The sequence below is a fragment of the Rattus norvegicus genome, chromosome 5 (genome assembly GCF_036323735.1).
Source record: "Rattus norvegicus strain BN/NHsdMcwi chromosome 5, GRCr8, whole genome shotgun sequence".
Taxonomy (NCBI): Eukaryota; Metazoa; Chordata; class Mammalia; order Rodentia; family Muridae; genus Rattus; species Rattus norvegicus.
In genome coordinates, this window is record NC_086023.1 from 168,290,702 (window position 1) to 168,310,250 (window position 19,549).

The 19,549-nt window shown below is 53.6% G+C and overlaps 1 protein-coding gene across 5 annotated transcripts in view; it reads left to right on the top strand.

Annotated features, from left to right (window-relative positions):
- The window catches only part of Nphp4 (nephrocystin 4), an 85,872-nt gene that overhangs the window by 20,180 nt on the left and 46,143 nt on the right, over window positions 1-19,549 (top strand). For all 5 annotated transcript variants that reach the window (XM_006239465.5, XM_039110105.2, XM_017593435.3 and 2 more), the window contains exons 5-10: window positions 951-1,015; window positions 1,919-2,074; window positions 6,419-6,555; window positions 9,678-9,859; window positions 10,527-10,653; window positions 18,502-18,684. In XM_006239465.5, coding sequence (XP_006239527.1) covers window positions 951-1,015; window positions 1,919-2,074; window positions 6,419-6,555; window positions 9,678-9,859; window positions 10,527-10,653; window positions 18,502-18,684 — 850 coding nt within the window. The remainder of the gene's footprint in view (window positions 1-950; window positions 1,016-1,918; window positions 2,075-6,418; window positions 6,556-9,677; window positions 9,860-10,526; window positions 10,654-18,501; window positions 18,685-19,549) is intronic.

Below are 19,549 nucleotides of genomic sequence, written 5' to 3' on the forward strand. Positions count from 1 at the left end.
GCAGGTGCCACACACCTGTGTGACATCATCTGTGCAGGTGTGATACACCTGTGTGACATCATCTGTGCAGGTGTGACACACCTGTGTAACACTGAGCCAGCTGTGTAGTGTTGACCGTGTGGCACTCATTATTCAGCTGAGTGCCTGCTACACGCCAGGCTGTTTAGATACTGGCCGCACAGAGATGGATAAGCTCCAGGTAAGCCTCCAGCCAGGGTTCTAGTTCACACTGCATCTCTAGATCCCAGCTTCTCAGCATTGGGACCACTCATGTTCAGTCCACTCTTTGCTGTGGGACCGTCCCGTGGACTGTGGGACCGTTGGTAGCTCCCAGGCCTCCATTAGCACATGCCAGGAGCACCCTGTCCAGTGTCTTAACTAGATCTCTCCATGGCAGACATGTGCATGGGAATGCCGTCCTTGGGTGAGGACCCTGCCTCATATGCGCCTGGATAGCGTCTTCCTGGCACTTCTCAGTCCCTTTCTGCTGCTTTCCAGCTTTAAACAATTAGTTTTATTATTCTCTCTCTGTCTCTCTGTCTCTCTCTGTGTGCACACGTGTGCGTGCCTGCCACATGTGTATAAGTGCCCTTGGAGACCAGAAGGGGGTGTCAGATCCCTTGGAACTGGAGTTAAGGTGGTCGTGAGCCTCCTGCCGTGGGTGCTGGCGCTGAACCCAGCGTCCCTGGAAGAGCAGTGCATGTCGTTAGCTGCCGAGCACATTTTCTGTCTCTTGCTCTTTGGGCTTCAGGTCTTTGGGTCGTGCTTGTCAGATGTGAAGAGCTGCCCTCAGCCACCTCTGTTTCTGCAGCAGATGTGACTGTTACGTTTAGAGGCTGTGGGAGGAGGGGTCCCAGGAGCTGTCCTGGGAGGTGGGTGGGGTCCCGGTGAGTGACTTGGTGTTCATGAAATGTGGTCATTTGACAACGTTTCCGGGTTCTGTCTTTCAGGTTGAGGCTGTATCATGGTACCCCCAGAGCCCTTCTGCACCCACTTCTCCAGGATCCCATAGAACGTAAGAGAGTGGTCTGGTCTGGTCTGGTCTGTTCTGTTCTGAGGGCTTCCCATCCTGCCCTCTCTGGTTGTCTCTTTCAGTCTGAACCCTTCTAGCATGTTCTGCAGTAATTCTGGGTACCCGTGGGGCAGGTTTGGCTTTGGTTCTGTAGTGGACAGAGGGGGAACCTGCCTGTCTCTGGCGTGTTTCTGCACATCCATGTGCTCACTCCCATGCACGCATGTACACAATGCATTTCCTCACACATATCCACACACATGTACACTCCCATGCATGCAGGTACACACGCAAACCCTCCCCCTTCACATGCATCTATACATACATGTATGTACACACATATGCATGTGCACACAGTACAAACAAAGCCAAAGCCAAGAAACAAGATTCTGTTGTTTCAATTTCAACAGAGAGAGGGGCGTGTGGCTCAGTCCTTTTTTTTTTTTTTTAAAGATTTATTTATTTATTTTATTTATATGAGTACACTGTCTCTGTCTTCAGACACACCAGAAGAAGGCATCAGATCCCATTACAGATGGTTGTGAGCCACCATGTGGTTGCTGGGAATTGAACTCAGGACCTCTGGAAGGGCAGTCAGTGCTCTTAACCACTGAGCCATTTTTCCAGCCCCGACTCAGTCCTTTTTGCCTTTGTTTGCTCTTAATTTTTTGAGACAAGGCTTGCTGTATGTGGCTGGGTCTAGCCCGGAACACGCATTCCTCTTGCATGTGATTCTCCGGTGCTAAGAATACAGGTGCGTGCCACATGCCTAACGTCATGTGTATTCTCCACTCCTTAGGGAAACAAGCCGTGCACTTGTGATGTTTTTTCTTGAATTTCCGGGTTTTGACTCTTTGACTGGAAACACCGTTGGTCTTAGTTCATGTCTGGCACTTCCTCCCCTAGAGAACAGGTACATGACAATGATGGAAAACTGTAGCCTGCAGTATACCCTGAAGCCACACCCGCCCCTGGAGCCCGCCTTCCACCTGCTCCCCGAGAACTTCCTGATCTCCGGTCTCCAGCAGATCCCTGGCCTCCTCCCACCTCATGGAGACACGGGTAAGCTGCCCTTGGATCTCACCACTATGGGTTTGAGTTAGCTCAGACTCAGATTTCAGAGAACCTGGGCTTATTCTGATGAGTGAAGTTGGCTGGGCTGCCCACAAGTCCCTTAGCAGTGTGGCCTGGTGTGTGGGGAAGGTACATCCGTCACTCAGCCCCATCCTGAAGAGCCTCCAGCCTGTGCAAGGCCTTTCCCCGGGGAAGTGCTATAACACCCACACTTCCTGTCTCCAAGACTGTGCCTGGAAAGCCACCATCACCACGTCTCACCCCTCCTTGGCTGTGGTACCAGTAACATTGTCAGTATTGCTTCTTGGTTATACTGAAATACATATAACATGGCTGACCACTGTAAGCATTCTAAGTGGGTTGCCTGGGTGCATTAAACATCTTTATATTGTAAAGATGTGAGATTATGCCAACAATCCTTATTCAGTAAATTCAGGAAAGACCACACACCCTCTCTTCGACCCTTGACCCTGTCACTGCCAGGGGCTTTGTGACCCTGGGACTCTGGTCTCTGTATTGTGGAATCTCTTCAGTGCAGGGGTGAAGGGGTGAAGACTCAGTTTCCCTCCTTCCAGCCTTGGCCCCTTGAAGGCTAGGGGACAGCTTGGCAGTAAGGCCAAGTGTGACACTCAGGCACTTTGCTCCAGAGCCTACAGTGTCATAGATAAGGCCCAGAGATGGCTGCTGCTCAGAGGTTCCCAAGCCTGCCAGCCTCCTTAGTCCTCCAGGATCTATTCTAGAAGGTTCTACCCTCTGCCATGGTGGCTTCGTGCATGGAATCATCTTCCTTGCCTCTGCACCGAGCAGGGTCATGGCTAAGGTCAGGGCGCCTGGGCCCTTGGTGGGGTTGGCCATGGACCATACTTCCTGTCCAGCCCAGGCCCTTCCGGGAGTACTGGGCTCTGCCACCATCCCAGCTCCCTGGCAACTCTGCTGCCTCTCCTGTGTTGTTGCCAGGAAAGTTTGGGTGCGTTGTCAGGTAAAGGCCAATCCCTTCACAGGAACTGGTTGTCACCCGCCATTGCTTGATTGTGTTGTTTAGACAGCATGTACTGAGGTCACGGTGTAGACTTGTTCTTAGGACCGGCTGCAGCCATAGCAAGTGTGGGTCTGTCTTCTGTCACGCCCACGAGTCACAAGGCTGTTGACCTGCTCAGCCCCGAGAGGGTTCCTTATTGGGCTCCCTGCTCTCATGCTCCCTTCTGCATCGCTGGTTCAGTAAAACGACCTTCCAGCCCTCAGCCCAACTCACGAATTTCCCCAGCACTCCTGGTGTGCGCTGAAGGGAAAGTTCCCAGGCAGCGGGAGCAGGAGACACCTGGCTTCTTACTCAGGACTTGGTGAAGACCACCGGCTGTTGGCGATGGCACCTGTTGATACAGTGGCCTCTGGCAAGCCACCAGAAATGTAGGATCCCCGTAACCTCCTTTGCCAAATGACAGGAGTCCTCTGGGACGTACTGTCTTAGAGACGTAGGGCTGGAATCTTTGTCACGTGTGTGCATACCTGTGTCCTTCCCAGGAGCAGGCAGGCGTGTGCTGTTCATCCACAGCGGCTCCGTGGAGAGGCCAGCACAGGAGGACATTGTGTGGGATCTGGGTCTTCCCATTGCTATGCGTATGTGTGGGAGCTGCTTGCTTCTTGCACAGCTACAGAGGCAGAACTCCTGAGAGCAGGAGGAGCTGGTCCAGGGCCCCAGGCAGAGTCCATTCCAAGCTCAGTTCCGAGCCCTCCCTCATTTCAGTAACCCTGTTAAGTTCCTCCTCAGGTAGGGAGTTTGGCTGGGGCTGGCTTGCTCTGGTGACTGGCCTTTGGGTGGTCTTGACCAGTGATGTGAGAGGCTCCTGTAGAGGCTGTAGCATCTCTGCTCAGCCCCTCACTGGGCTCTGTTAATGTTAAGCTCAGCAGCTGGGCCTCTGTTTTCTGCAGCTGACCTCCCCCCCATTCCCCACACCCCTCCCCTACTCTCTGCCTGCCTGTGATGCTGGGCTCTACGAGGTGGCCTCCACTCCGACCCTCTCTTTCCCTGTCCCCGTTCTGTCTCCCTTGCAGCCTGCCTGAGCTTGGCTTCTCCTTTTGCTGCGGATCCTGGCTCAGTCTGCTACTCTCCACTGTAGCTCTCTTGTTTGCACCGAGGCACTCGAAAGGCCAGGCAGGCTGCTTGTCTTTCGTTATTGTCCCATGGGATAGAGCCAACCCACCGTCTGCCAGTGGCAGGGAAAGCCTTATGAGGGTGAGGAGCAGCTCAGAGTTCCCCTTCCTGTTGTGTGTGAGGAGGATGCTCAGAGCTCCCCTTACCATTGGGTATAAGCAGGTAATACAGCGTCACGTCATCACCCTTAGCTGGGTGGTGGCAGAGGTGCAGGAACACCTTTTCTGTCCAGTGGAAAGGGACAGTAAACGATAGGTGTTGGGCATGGCCAGTCCTTCTGAAATGTCCAGTGGACTCTGTTGCCCAGGGCTCCTCAGGAAATGCGGTATGAAGGGGGCTCTTGAGTGCCCTGACACCCAGGAATCTGGTGGCTGACTATTTTTGGGATCCGCGTCTGAGAGGCGCACTGCTCGCCAGCCTATACCGAGCAGGGTGCCTTCCTGGCAGGGGTGCTGAGGTTGCTCTGAGCCCGATTCCCTGCCTGTGCCCCTGTGAACACAATTATTTGTATGACACAGTAGCTGCTTAACAGGGAGCAGAGAATAGGCAGTCTACAGACAGAGAGAGAGACAGAGAGAGAGACAGAGAGAGAGAGAGAGAGAGAGAGAGAGAGAGAGCTGTTACATCTCTCCTGTTCCTCATTTCCCGTTCCAGCTTCCTTCCTTTGCCTGCTCCCCCATTTCCCATTCCAGCTCCCTTCCTTTGCTCACTCCCCCATGTTATCATCTGGCCCCACTTTGCTTGAAGTGACCTGGGTGCCCCAGGGACCTCCGTGCCCACCACAGGGGCACCTCAGTTCCAAGGAACTTTATAAGGAGCAGCCACACAGCAACCTTTTCATCTCTGTTGTCAGGGCAGCAGGATCCTAGGGCTAGGGTACCACCTCCCCGCTCAGTTCACCCATCGAGTGTACCAATTTGCCCCCTGCCCTCTGGCTACCATACAGGGAGGTCCCTAGGTCAGGATGGCATCACCAGACATTGCTGGGATACAGCTTAGCTGTAGAGTGTTCACGCGCACAGACAGGCACTGTGTTAGATCCCCGTGAAAACATGCAAACAAACACATGGGCAGATACATGCACATACATGTTTACACAGGCAACATACCCATGTGCGCATACGCACGGTACCACATCTTTATCTTCTCATCATACAGTTCCTCATCAGGCACACGCGTGTTGCTGTGAAGCAGCATGCTCTGTGTTGCTGTGAAGCAGCATGCCCTGTCTCCGACGTTTTCTGTGAAGCCGAGAAGGAAGCTTGCTCCAGCAGGAGGCCACAGAGCTCTTCTGTTGGCTTCATCAGCACCAAGGGTTCCCTTAGCTCTTCCCACCTCTCTCCTCCATCTGTTCCTCCTGCTTTTCTTCCTCCTCTCTCTTCCTTCTCTCTGTTCCTTCCAACAGGAGGAAGTCTAGGCTGACCTTAGCCTCCTGCCTCATTCTTCTGTACAGGGTGTACCACCACGACCAGTCAACTGTCCTTTTATCTCTGGAATTGGCTTCTACAACCCCCAAGACCTTATCTAAATGTCTAAGTAATAACAGAAAGTGTAGGAAGAGGCAGAGACAGGAGCAGACTGGGGGGGGGGGTAGCGGTAAATCACAGGTTCCATGGGGTTATGGGAAATGGTTGGCTTTTTCTGGGGAACCAAGTAAGACCTCCCTAACATACCCAGGTCCTGCCCTCAGCGAGGACACTGAGCCCTGTCCTAGGGCCATCCTCTCCCTCTCTGTCTCCATGAAGCATCCAGGGGCTTCTGGGTCAGGGCAGAGGATTTTCTTAATATACCGGTCAGCATGATTCTTCTGGTGTCTACAACATGAACCTCACATTCCAGCATGCCTCACTTGGGTCAGGGTAAGTCAGTAGTGTGAGAAACAAAACAGCTGGCTGTGGCCCTGCAGGAAATGCAAGGAGTAGAACAGCTGTAGTGGAAGCTAGAGCAGGGCAGGACAGACAGAGCACGGTGGGACAGCTGGAGGAGGGTGGCCCTTTCTGCCTGGCAGATGCTGGATCAGTTTAGAAGTTCAGCCTGCAGAGGTTCTGCTGTGCTGTATGAGCAACTCCCTTGCCTGCAAGTCCTGACCACCCACCGTACCTGAGACTGGTGGTATCAGGGCCTGTGGCCTCTGCTTGCCCATCTTAGGGCAACACGAATGAACCCTCTTCCCATTCCAGGTGATGCCCTGAGGAAGCCTCGCTTCCAGAAGCCCACCACATTGCACCTAGATGACCTCTTCTTCACCCTGTACCCCTCCCTGGAGAAGTTTGAGGAGGAACTTGTGCAGCTGCTCATCAGCGACCACTTCCGGGAGGTATCTCATGTCTTGCCCTGTTGTACTTTAACCTGAATAGGGGAGGTGCGGCTGGCAGCAGGCTGGGATAGTCAGCATCTGGTGTTACCAGGTGTGGCAGTACGTTCTGGGAGATGTGGTTCTACTTTTACCCTTTTAAAAATGCTGACAAGGGCATTTCTTTCTCTTTATCTGGATTGCCATCTAAAGTGTGTCTAGGGGACCATTTTCCCCAGGCCACGCCCTGAGCAGGAGGCCCTCCAGTCTGTAAAAGGTGCTGACAACCTGCAACATTGCTGCTAATTTGCAGACTGTGAAATAGTTTTCATTTAAAAGTAAATTACCTCACCAAATGAGGGAAACATAAAATACTTTGTAGCTACCAAGACTGGAGGTGGTCCCTCATTAAGACTTCTGTTAGCCATGAGCTCTCATGAGATACTCTGAGCTCTGCCTGTGTAGACGTGGCCCTGTAAACTCATCCCCAACCCTCTGTCTCTGTCGGAGGTATGTTACTAATCCTGTCTGTTGCTTCTGGAAACGGGTTTATTCAGGTGCTTGTGTGAAGGGTTTGGGGGATCACCTCGGTGGGAGCATTGAAGTGGCCATCATGAGGGCAGAGCACAGAGTTCACATGTTGGCTACACTCAGGGTCGAGGCTCAGCTGCACACAGGATACTCTGTGGTTCTTCTCTAGTCCTATCACGTTGTTGACCTGTCTGCTTCGTCCTCTGGGTCCTGCTGCTCTGACATCGAGTCCCTTCAGATGATCTGTGCAGCTCATTAGAGCCTTGGAAATACCTTTGCAGTTGGGAGACTCCTGTTTGCCCTCTTCTCTGAGTCACTGACCTAGCTGTCCCACATCTGGTCAGAGCACAGCCTGCCAAGTCCAGCAGCATGAAACTGTTGTGCACCCAATTGGTTCTGCCTGGGCCCAAGTGGCCTCTTCTTGCTTTTTCTGGCTGGCAGCTACATGGAAACCCGCTTCTGCTGGGAGAATGGCTGTCCCTGTCCATTCTCTGAGCATAAGAGTGGGTTACTAGCATTTGACTGTGGGCAGACCTCTTCTTGTCCCTTCTAAGGATCTTGAAACAGATCCTAAGCAAACCTGCAGAAGGGTGCAGGGCACACACTTGTGTGTGTTGGGGGCAGAGCACACCTGTGTGTGCTGGGGGTGGGCACACCTGTGTGTGTTGGGGGGGTGGGCCACAGAAAGACCTCTTTCTGCTGTGTTTCTCTTGTCCAGGCCCCAGGACCTGAGGTCCAAGTCCTCATCACATTTGTTTCCGATTCTAGTCTGTTGCTCTCAGATGAACATCCTAACTTGTTGGTTTCCTGGCCTTGACCTTTACTTCCGTGAAACACTCTTCTTTCCTCTGCTGGTCTCTCTTTCCCATGGCTCTGTGGTGCCATTCATCCACAGTTGGTTCCTTTACTCGCTCTACTGTGTTGTGTCCCTGTGCACGAGGGCATTGTGATGTGTCCATCTGTCCTGATGGATACACAAACCTTTGTTAACCTGCTGGGAACATTTTTGTTTGAGTCTGGGCACTTAACACAGTGGGGTCTTGAGTGGGAAGAAGGCCAGTATGTGACTGGCATGTTCCTCAGGGGTAAGCTTGCAGTGACTCTCAGTTTGTAGCCTTTGTGCTGCATGCAAAGTCCCCTGCTGTAGTGACTGTGGACAGCCACAGGCTTAATACACACAGAAGCTTAAAGACTTCGATTCCCAAGGGGCAGATGCCTCTGAGCACAAGGCTTGTGGAGCCCAGCTAATATGGCTGTGGCCAGCCCAGGTCAAAGCTCGTAGGTCATCTATCATGGAGGTTACTAAGTGTGGATGCCAGGGTGGAAGTGGTGTTGGGTGGAGCCTGCTTGCTCTGCCCCAAGAATTCCAGAGGCCGGGCCTGGTCTTGGCACTAGGTGTGGAAGGCTATGGCACCTTCCATGGTTGGTGGCCGTGGGTGATTTTGTGGTTTTGTTTTTCTTTCTCATAGATATGGTGGGATAATCCTCTAAGGAGGTATTGTTTGCTGTGCTCTCTTAGGGATCCTGGGGGGAGGAAATCGTCATTTACTCTGTGGTCCAAGTGGTCTTTCAGAGGCATGCATCTAGTTCATAGACCTCTGAGGGCTCTAGCTTTTCATGAGACCGAGGCCCACGTGCATCACTTATGGGTCACCCACCGCCACTCCCCACCCTCAGTCCAAGCTGCCTCCTTGGGCTCCTGGTCCCACCCCGGGCCTCTGCACATGCGTCCACGTCCTGGGCTTCCTTCTGGAAGATCTTTGCCTGGCCTTTCTCAGGATCAGGCCTCTCCAGAAATCACAGCTTCACTTTCTCTCACGTGCACCTCCTGGAGTTTGGGCTTGACATGGTTTTGCAGACACAGTGGAGGAACACTACTGCCTTGGTATCCATCCTTCCCAGATAGCGGCTCACATATTTATTTTATTTTTGTTAACCTGAGACTAATGGGCTCAACCTTGGCTTATTCAGCTCAATTAACGGGCAGTGAAGAGCGAGAAAGTTAACGAGCAACAGGTAGAGACAGTGTAACATCCTAAACACAGAGCCGGGATGGGGGGGACACCCTGCCATTTGTTAGGGTGTGCGTGCAAGCATGGAGGTCTGTGGTGTTCAACTGTGGCTTTGGGGCGAACTCCATTTCTGTCAGCTTATGACTTGTTGCCTAAGCCTTCATCCTCTTCCCACTTACTTCCCTCCAACGGACACAGTGAGATCTGGATGTGTCCTGCCTGCGGGTGCCTCTCCATCACGTGACACCAGCCTCACAGTGATGCCTGCCTTGGGGGAGTGACTCGACTCAGAAGGATCTGCGGTCTCTGAGACATGGGAACCGTCAACTAAGCTGTCTGTGTTTCCGTGTACATTGTATGGTGAAGGTCATGCTTCCAGGGGAATAATCTGACTGAGCAGGCGTCCCCATGGCCAGTGGGCATCATCATGTCCTGCCTCTGCCCTTTGGGTGGGTTCATTTACACTCAGTGTCACTCTAGTGGGAGCTCCAAAGACTCCACCTTGGCCTCCACTGTTGTTGGTTTGCCTGCTCACCCAGTCTTCTCTGGCCAATCCCTTCCCAGCTGTACAGGACTCATCCCTCCACCCTGTGTCTCTTGTAGGGGGTTGGCCTGCTAGATAGCGGCACCCTAGAGGTCTTGGAGCGGCGCCTGCATGTCTGTGTCCACAACGGTCTGGGCTTCGTGCACAGGCCACAGGTGGTTGTGCTTGTACCTGAGATGGACATGACCTTGACGCGCTCGGCCAGCTTCAGCAGGAGAATCACTGCCTCTTCTAAGAGCAGGTACGTCCCCATGCCCAGGCCAAGTCCCTCCCTGCACCCCAAGGGGACAAAAGGTTGAGGAAGCTATAAGGGGCTGTGGGAAATGAGGGTGTTAAGCATGTGGGATGGGCTTGCCCCGTGGTGTGCTTCTCTGTCACCTTACTTCCTTCAGTCACACCTGGCAGGCAGAAGCCTCAGGGATGGACACTTAGAAGAAAGCCCCTGTTTTTGCTATGACAACCTCTGAGCTAGTGCTGCAGAAGCTTCTGGCTGGGCGTCAGAAGAGCCCCTTGCACACCACCTGGATGGGCCCTGGGATTCCTTTCCAAAGGCTTAAGTCCCGCACTGTGTCACGTCCCACGTGTCTGGGACCCATGGAGACATCACTGTGGGGTGTCACACCCCATCTGTCAGTGGTGTGCAGAGTTCAGCTAGCATGCTAGAACTAAGTGTTGGGGGGAACCCTCCCCCGCCCCTGTGGACACTGTGAGTGCTTCACCGACTTCCTTGCAGGCTTCCCCTGGAAGTCCAGAGATGTTGCTTGTGGCTTTTGCTGGGCTGAGCAGTGTGGACCTACCGTGTCCTGAGGTCCCTGGGGCTCCTCTTTACCGCCACTCACTGTGGGGAGGTGGACACAGGTGGACTAGCAGCCATGTTACAACACCTCCTGGTTTGTGTTTCCGATCAGCTCTGGAAATCAGGCTCTGGTTTTGAGAAGCCACCTGAGACTCCCGGAGATGGTCAATCACCCATCGTTTGCCATCGTCTTCCAGCTGGAGTACGTGTTCAACAGCCCCTCAGGAGCGGACGGCAGTGTGAGTGTCCCGTGCCCACTGTCTTCCACAGCTGGGTCTGCGCTGTGGAGAGACCTGGCAGGCACCAGCGTCTCTTCTCATTAAAAGCCCTGGTAACAAGCGTGGCTCACAGTGCTAGCAAACAGCCTCGTTCTGATCTTCCTGGGGATGGGCTATCCTGCGGGCCAGACAGGACACAGCCCAGTGAGCTTCATGCATCACGACAGCTTTAATTCATAATTATCGAACCGGTAATTATTGTGAAAAACGAGGCTGTTAGACTACATTTTCCCTCTGCCATTAAGTGTAGCGAAGCTCGAGTCCGCACGAGTGATGAACGGGTTTTTATAGTGAACTTCCCACGCATCTACATCATAATTAAGAGTAAGAATTTGTAGGTTTGGTTGAGAGAGATGCAAGGGGCAGACGGCTTACCTGTGGATGCAGATTCCCTGGGTAGCACAGGTCACGCTGATCTCAAGATTCAGTTTCTATTTTGAAAAGACTGGATCATTTTAACAGCCAGTGCAGTGGAAGGCCAGCGGACATGGCGGCGGTGACCTTCATTGGGGGTAGTTTTCTGAATCTGAAGGAGGGCGGTAAGCCTGAGCAGGGAAGGGGTTGGAGCTTGTATTCCCAAAAGCCATACAAAAGTACAGGCAGGCATGGTGACACTGGTGACCCCAATACTTAGGAAGCAGAGACAGGGGACAAGCTCCTGTCCTGATACTTGCTCAGCAAACACTTCCTGTCCCGAGCCATCCACCTACCCTCTGACACCGAGGAGGGTGCACAGAAGTGTGATATAACCCCGTCCCATCGACCACTTGTCCAGGCCGTCCTCCCCATCTGTCCTGTCTCCCACATTACTTGAGAGAACACGCAATCCTTTCAGCATTTCTGTAAATGCCTGGGCTCAGCTCCTCGCCGTGGGTACCACTGCTGCATGGAATGGTCAGCCTGGATGGACACTTCTCAGTTCTCTCCTGTGTTGGCTGCAAGCCCCGCCTTGCTTGCTCTAGCAATAGAATTCCCACACAGTGTCCTCCCTAGAGCCCCCAATAGCGCCCCCTCCTGCCGGCTCGGCACGTGCTTCAGAGGAGGAGCTGAGAGCCGCATTCCCCTCTTATGAACAGCGTGTCTTCAGACGGCCCCATCGGACAGGAGGGAGACCATCTGGGTCAGGGAGGTCACCGGCTCTGAGCCTAATCCATTTCATTCCCAGCCACCTGGGTCTCTGTGCAGGCTTTGAACTTGAGAGCGCTCGTTCAGTATGAACAACAGACTGGGAAGTGCACCCCTTGCCAAATGTCTCGCTCTTCAGTCAAGGCGACCAAAGCCTTTGTCTTGGGTTGGACTGGGTTGTGAGTTGCCCATGAGGTTGTGCCCAGGGTGACCGCTTCCTTGTCAGGATTCTGGTGACACTGTACCTTGTCAGTCTCTGCAAAGCTCTTAGGTGTGCAGCCATGGTCCCCAGAATGTTTATCAACTGAGTGAGTGATGACACCCCCCACCCCCGCCCCAAAGCATGGAAACTCAGCGAGGGCTCAACTGCAGACTTTGCACGCAGCCTCCTGTTGTGCGTTCATGTCACCGTCATGGTAACTGCCTTCCATTGGCATGAAAACATTGCTTGGAGGGTGTCATGTGACAGCATTACCCCTCCCCAGATTGCTAAGAAGTTGTTCTAACTTGTTATCTATGTATTTATCAACGTTCTTCGAACAAAACAAGTTGGTTTTACAGAGACATGAGCACTCACCATGTGTGGCGCTGGTCTTAGGCAGTGCTGTGTGTCCCGTGTCCCTCCCTAGCCGCTCCCCCTGCCCCCGGGGTGTGTGTGATCGCTGTAGCACTGGTGTTGTGGGCTTTGCATTAGTTACTCTTGCCTGATAACAGGGTTGGAACACTAGGATTAAAGGTGTGCTCACCCATGCCCGGCTGCAAGGGCTGACTTTTGACTCCTGCTTTGCAGGTAGCCGGGAAGGCACAGTGATGGCCATGACTTGCAGGGTGTGGCTTTGGGGGGGGGGGACTGCTTGCTCCTGCCAATTGACCAGGAGGCAGAAGGATAGATACACACCCACCTGCCTCTCTCCTGTCCCCTTTGTATCCAGTCTGACCCCCAGCCCACGGGCGAGCACTGCCTACGTTCAGGACAGGGGTCTTCATTCCCCCTGTGAGTTGGAAAATTGTGGCTCAGCATATGTATCTTCTTCCTTTTGATTTCATTTGCCATTGTGTGCACGCCTGTGTGCACGCCCGCAGCAGCTTTGGGAGTCGTCGCACTCCTTTCACAGTGGAGGTCCCGGGGATCAAACTCAGCTCACCAGAGTTGGCCACAAACGCCTTCACTGCTGCGCCGTCTGAGCCCCCCACCCCGAGGTGTGCTTCTTCATTCAATCTCGTGGCACAGAAGGAGCTGTCTTGTTTTTTTGGTTTTTTGGTTTTTTTTGCTAGCCCTGTCCAATCAGGAGTGTCATTCCAGGCCCTGGAACTTTCTTTCGCATGTGTGACTAAAAATAACTGCTGTGCTTAGTTGAATGAACTGCAAATACCGCTTAATAAATGACCACTGAGAGCTTAAGCGACAGCTCGTCACCAGGTCACGCTCGGGAGAGCAGATGACTTTAATTATGGCCGCCTTCGCCACTGCGAATATGTGTGGGGGGAATTAGCTGGCAGTAGCTGCCAAGTTCACCGTGCCACTCATCGGCGCTAGGTCACGGTGTGTAATTGACACTGCCGCCTGGTCGGGGACCCTCTGCCAAGGGCTGGTAGGGAGGAGAGGCGGCGGTGTTTCATGTTCCCTCTACCTGTTTCCAGGACTCGTCACTGTGGGTCCTAGCCTTGCAAGGTTGCCTCAGTGGCTCAGAACTCGAGGAGTCACAAAAAAAAAACACATTTTTCTGAGGCTATCCCTGGACTCAGGCTGTCTGAGTCCCCCTGTACTCTTATGAGTGGGTGATCCATGGGCCCTGATCTCCATCTGGGTCTCACATCTGCCCCCACGCGTAGCCTCTGGGTTAGAGTGCAAAGGTCAGAGCTTTCCCCTCCCACTGTGCACCAGATTGCTTGGGGTCCTGGCTGGGGTCCAAGCGGTGGCCTCCCCAATGCTCCATGCTTTATTGTCTGTTCCCTCAGAGGGCTGAAGACCACTTAAATCAACCCACCTTGTGTGCAGAGGGTGCCCCGTCATTCCATTCCTCTGGGGCTAGCTACCACTGTGTGTGTGTGTGTGTGTGTGTGTGTGTGTGTGTGTGTGTGTGTGTATGTGAGAGAGAGAGGGGGGGGTGGAGAGACAGACAGACAGACACAGAGATAGGGTCTTTAGCTGGGTTGGAACTCCAAATGGCTGGGTTGACCATCCAGCAAGCCCCAGGGATCCCCAGGCCTTTAGAGCTGGGATTGCAAGCATGGGCTATCATGCCTGGTGGTAGTGATGGCTGTTCCTCCTCCCCTCCCCCCTTCCCCTCCCCTCTCCTCCCTCTTCCTTTTCCTCCTCCTCCTCCTCCTTCTCCTCCCCCCCCCCCCCCCCCCCGTCCTCTTCTTCAAGCATTGGTCCTAGAGATCCAACTTTGGAGTTTTCTCCCAGTGCAGCTCCCCGCTCCCCACCTCTGTCTCTGCTTTTTGGTCATCTTCTCTGTGATTGATGTGATGTTGGGGGAGTTCAGAGACAACCCACCATGACGGTTTGTCTTTTTAGATCGTGTTCAGCCAGGGGCTGGATGTGGTCTCATGCTCATCCAGACTTCCGTCCCTCTGGGCTTGTCCCTGACTCTGGAAGTGGCCTCAATGGTACCAAGTGTGAGTAAGTGCGGGTGGCTCCCCCCCCCCCCCACAGAATGTCACTGCCCCAGCAGGTAGTGCTCAGAGGTATGGCACGGTGGTCCAGGCCGGCAGCAGGAAAGAGCCCTCTGCAAACATCCGAGGAGATAAAGCTCCTGGAGGAACGTGAGGCCCCAGCCTGTTTTCTTGATGATACTGTGAGGATAGCTACCAGGGCCGACGACTTTCGCATCCCTGGAAGTCACAGGTTCAGTCAGATCTACTGGGCACAGCGAGGTTCGGCAGGTGTGTTCCTCTGTGAAAGGCCCATCTTTGCTCCTCCGGCCTCGTCCTTGGCCTTGTCCACACCCCTGCCCGCTCTGCTCCATGGGCACATCGCTGTCCCTGTCTCCGGCTCCACCCAGATTGCTTTCCTGCTCTTACCATTGGCTTCCACCTAGCTTGGCTACCCCAGGATGAGCTTATGTCTCAATGTGGTCACATCTGCACATACCCCGTGCTCCAGGGCATAGGGTGGGGCAGGTCTGTGAGCCACCACTCTGCCTGCCCCACACCGGGACCCAGGTCTGGAACCTCCCCAGAGGTCAGTGTCAGATCCTGTTTGTGTCTTTGCTGACACTTTAGTTCCACAAGAAAACCTGATTCCTGACCCGTTGTTGGACCGTACCCGGCTTCTCCGCCGAGGCGCCGCAGGGTGTGCCACAGGGAGAAGGCAGAGCAAAGTCCTAACGGGTGGTCCACAGTCTGTGTTTGCCTGGAAGTCAAAACGGCGGGGGCTGGATGAATGCTGTGGTTCCCAGTCTCCTGCGTACCTGAGTGCCTCCAGGCCAGCGTACAGCTGGGAGTTGGGAGTTGGGGTTCTGGGGGAGTCCCATGCATTCTCTCAGGGTATCCTCACATTGGGCAGGAAGGAAGGGGAAGGCAGAACCCTGGACAGGTAGATTCCCAATGAGTAGGGAGGGGCTGGAAGAGAGAAGGCCTTTTCCCGAGATGTCAGTGATCCTCGATGAAGACAGGCCTTGCTTGTTCAAACTGCTCTATCCGCTGGTGACGAGGATGCATACACTTCGTTCTGGGTGAACCAGGGATTAAATACCTTCTTCAGGAAGGAAAGCCCAGGAAGGGAGGCTCACTGACTGAACGCTTGGTGGGGGCCTATCTAGTTGCCTGAGTAGCATGGAGAGCGCCACATGTTTATACCACATGACCCAGTACCCGTGGTCCTCAGTGGGGAGTCGCAGTTAGGCGTTCCAGAGCAGGTAAAGGCAGGTGGGGGATGGCTCCACTCCTGCTGCTCTCAATTCTGAGATTCCCGGGGTTTGAACTCATTCAACCTTACACCATTATTATGCCTGTCTGGTGACCTGGTCCCACAGGTCCTAAACAGCCGGCCTGTGCTCCGTCGGTGGCACGTGACCTGCCTGTGCCTTTTTGGCTTTTCCCATCATTCATTGTAGCTAAAAGTCTAAATGGGAGCTGTTCATTTCACTTCACAGGCGTTTGGACGTTTCCTTTTTTCTTTTGAGGATGTATAAGTTCTGATCTAAATTTGGCAGGGTAAGGAATTATAAAGTTGATAATCTTTGTGATTTTTTTTTTTTTTTACCTTGGAGATGGGGTTGTCCTCTATCCACAAGGGCTGTCCCTGAACTCCTTGCCTCCAGGAGGAGTCCTCCTGCCTCTGACTCCTGAGAAGCTGGACTGCTTGGTGTCCAGTGGTATCAGCCAGTGCTATATCTTAACTGTAACAATCCTGCCAAGTGACCGTTCTTTCTTTGCACGTGTTCTTGGCTGCACCCAGCCTTTCCTTGAGAGCAGTCAGTTTTGGGGAAGGGTCCTGAAACAGGAGCCTCTGGACTGGCTACAGGACATGGGTAGATGTGTGGAGCTGAACCGCCACCAGCTCCCAGTTATGGTGTTGGGCCTCTGAAGTGATCAGTAGCTCGCAAATCATCTCTTTCCGTTAAAGCCGCTAAAGTGAAAAGCAAAAGTAGGTATTTATCTGACTGACAGATACTCCACACAGAAGAGACTTATATTGATCAAGGACTAAACAGCCACAGAGAACCGTGAAGCTGGAAAATTAGAAGTCAGGATCACCTAATGTGAGAAACGCAGCCAGAAGGTGTCGCACCAATCACAGGGACGCTTGGATTTCTGTTTTGTTTTTGATCCCACCACCATGAGCGGCTGTGTTTACAGAAGCTGCCCAGCCGTTACCGAGTTTAGGGTGTTTTATTGACGAGTGCTCTAGCTCCCTTTGTAGTGATCGTACTTTGAGAGGAGTGGATCCATCACCACATCACCAGTGTGACTGAGGCCCTGCAGTTACCCACCACCTTCTAAAATCAGTTCTGCCCATGAAGGGCAGGGGCAGGGTGGAGGCCAGGGCCGGGGGTGGTGAATGAAACAGGGTAGAAACAGGCAGAGCCCTGTGTGGCATAGTCTGATGTTAAAGGTTCCCATTTTCTGGATTCTTTGTTTAAATATATTTTCACCCAATGACCAGGGGCGCAAACCCCATTAACACCGACAGGCAGTACCCAGGCCCACCGTCTGACTGTGGGGAAGGCCCAGCATGCCCTGCTGGCCTTCAAGGTTTGAAGCTCAGGTGCATAGCAAGGCAGCAGTCAGGACTGCTGGAGTGGGGTTTTCTCTCACGGATATAAAGAGCACACACAGGCAGTCTCGTTGTGAGAACAAGGGCCGGGTCAGGCTGTGGTCCCATTTGGGATTGGTTGGCCCTCGAACTTGGCTGTGATTTGGTCGAGCAGAGACCATTATCTTGTGAGAGTGTGGCATCCGCCTGGCACCCTGGTGACTGGCAGTGACAGTGGCCCGGCCACACCTTGTTTCTAGTCACGTGAGCAGGGTCTGTCAGGACCTCGGTCAGTGCCCTTGCTGGCTCTTGCTGAAGCCGGTCTTGTGTGCCAGGCCCCTCTTCCAGGTTTGTGTCCCCCACTCTGTGGTTGTGCTGCTTCCTGGGTCTGTACCTTCAGGCACCCTTGTCTGCCCCTGGGCAACCAAAGCCTGCTGCCTGGGGCCGTGAGCCATCTCATCTGGTGTGTTCCTTAACCTGTGCGTCCGTTCAGCTGGTCAGCTACCCATGAAGAGTGTTAGGAGGGGGACAGTATTGTGTTCAAACTCCCTCAGCTTCTACCTCCTTAGGGGTGTTGCTTTGGAGTGCATGGTGGCTGAGGCTGTGTGTCCCAGTGAGAAGCAGGCTGGCAGCCCCTTCCAGACTGGAGTTCTGGGTCACTGGTTCTACACAGGTCACCTTGTTGTGATCTAACAGTTTCCCATGGACCTCAGGGTCTTCACCTTCCCAGGCAGCTCTAGGATCTGCCAGTCAGGGCTTCCATTCAAAGCAGTCACTTCTTGGTGGGCCAAGTGGCATTTCTGTACCCCACAATGACCTGGGACTCAGACAAGTTCAGGGTACATCGCTGAGCTGAGCTCCACCTCTGGATTTGTAGAGGTGACTTTGTGCAGACGGCAGATGGCCGTGAACCCAGGGTTTCCTCCCAGCCTGTTGATCTGGCCGCTCACTGAGAAGGTGGGAGGACTGACCCATGGAACCGCTGATTGCTTTTCCAACTCTGAGTGTTCTTGACGGGCTCCTGAAGATGTGTGCTGGTAACCCTAAGTTGTTCATGCACTTCCACCTGGCATATGCATGTACACACACACACACACACACACACACACACACACACACTCCATTATTCATTATTTTACAACATAGGGCGACTCCTTAACTTTCCTGATGCAGCTAAGGAGGTGTTGGCAGGCCTCTACAGGTTTACAGATGGGCAGAAAGGTCCCCAAGGACTGGAGTGTTAGAGTGACCCGTGCTGCCATGAGCCATAGAAGGAACCTGATGGGGTCATAAGACTGGCGGGCGTCAGGAAAGTCTGTGTCCTGCCTTGGCTAGCTCCCTCGGTTTGGATCAGGTGGCCCTGGACCCCTGCTGCTCTGAGTTCCCGGAATGGTTATGCGTTGTGACATCACTGGAGTGCCGCCCCGTCTGGTGGCTGCTGCTGCACCATCTCACAGGATCGTGATTTGTTCCTGTTCCAGGCCAGCTCATCCACCTCTCTGTCCAGCTTGGCGTGCATGCACATGGTTCGATGGGCTGTTTGGAACCCCGATCTGGAAGCAGGCCCGGGAAAGGTGACGCTGCCTCTTCAGGGTGGGGTACAGCACAACCCCTCACGATGTCTGGTCTATAAGGTGCCTTCGGCTAGCATGAGCTCTGAGGAGGTAAGTACTTCAGAGGTGTGGTTCTCACATGCTTGTAGCAAATTCATTCGTTTGTGTGTGTGAATGTGTGTGTGAGTGTATGTGCGTGCATGTGTGTGAGGTTGTGTGTATGTGTGTGTGCATGTGTGCATATGTGTGCATGTGTGAGTGTGTATGTGTGAGTGTATGTGTGTGTGAGAGTGTATGCGCACTCGTGTGTGTGAGGTTGTGTGTGCATGTGTGTGCATGTGTGAGTGTGTGTGTGTATGTATGTGCTCGTGTGCTTGTGTGTGTGATATGTGGGTGCAGTTACCATGAGAGTGCATGTGGAGGCATCAGAGTTTTTCCTGTATCCTTCGCAATCCAGTGTTTGCACACAGACTATCCCTGGAGCTTGCAGATTGGCCACCCTGGGCTCTGCCTGTCTCCCCTCCCCCAGTGCTGGGGCCACACCTAGCTTCCTGTGCGTTCCTAGGACTGAACTGAGGCCTCTACACTTACACAGAAGTGCTTACCCACGGCGTCCAAGTTTATTTATCTGAAAGCCCCACAGTGACCAGTGTATTTTCAGTATTTCACAAACAGGCCTTTTCTGTGTCCTGAACATGCCCTCGGTGCGTGCTGAGCCCTGGTTAGGCCAGTTTCGTCCTGGTCCACGTTCGCATCTCCTTTTCCTCTGATGGCCTGCTGGACCAGTGTGCACATTTGTGGGGAGCTGCTACTCGGCTCGTGCCCATGTTCAGTGCCTCTGAGGAGAACTTCGGGTGACTTTTGCCAGAAAGTGATTGGAGCGAGAACTAACCAGGGCTTTGGCTTCAGCCCCCAGCTGGGCTTTAGACCCCGCCCCCCAAGCTGGGCTTTAGACCCCGCCCCCAAGCTGGGCTTT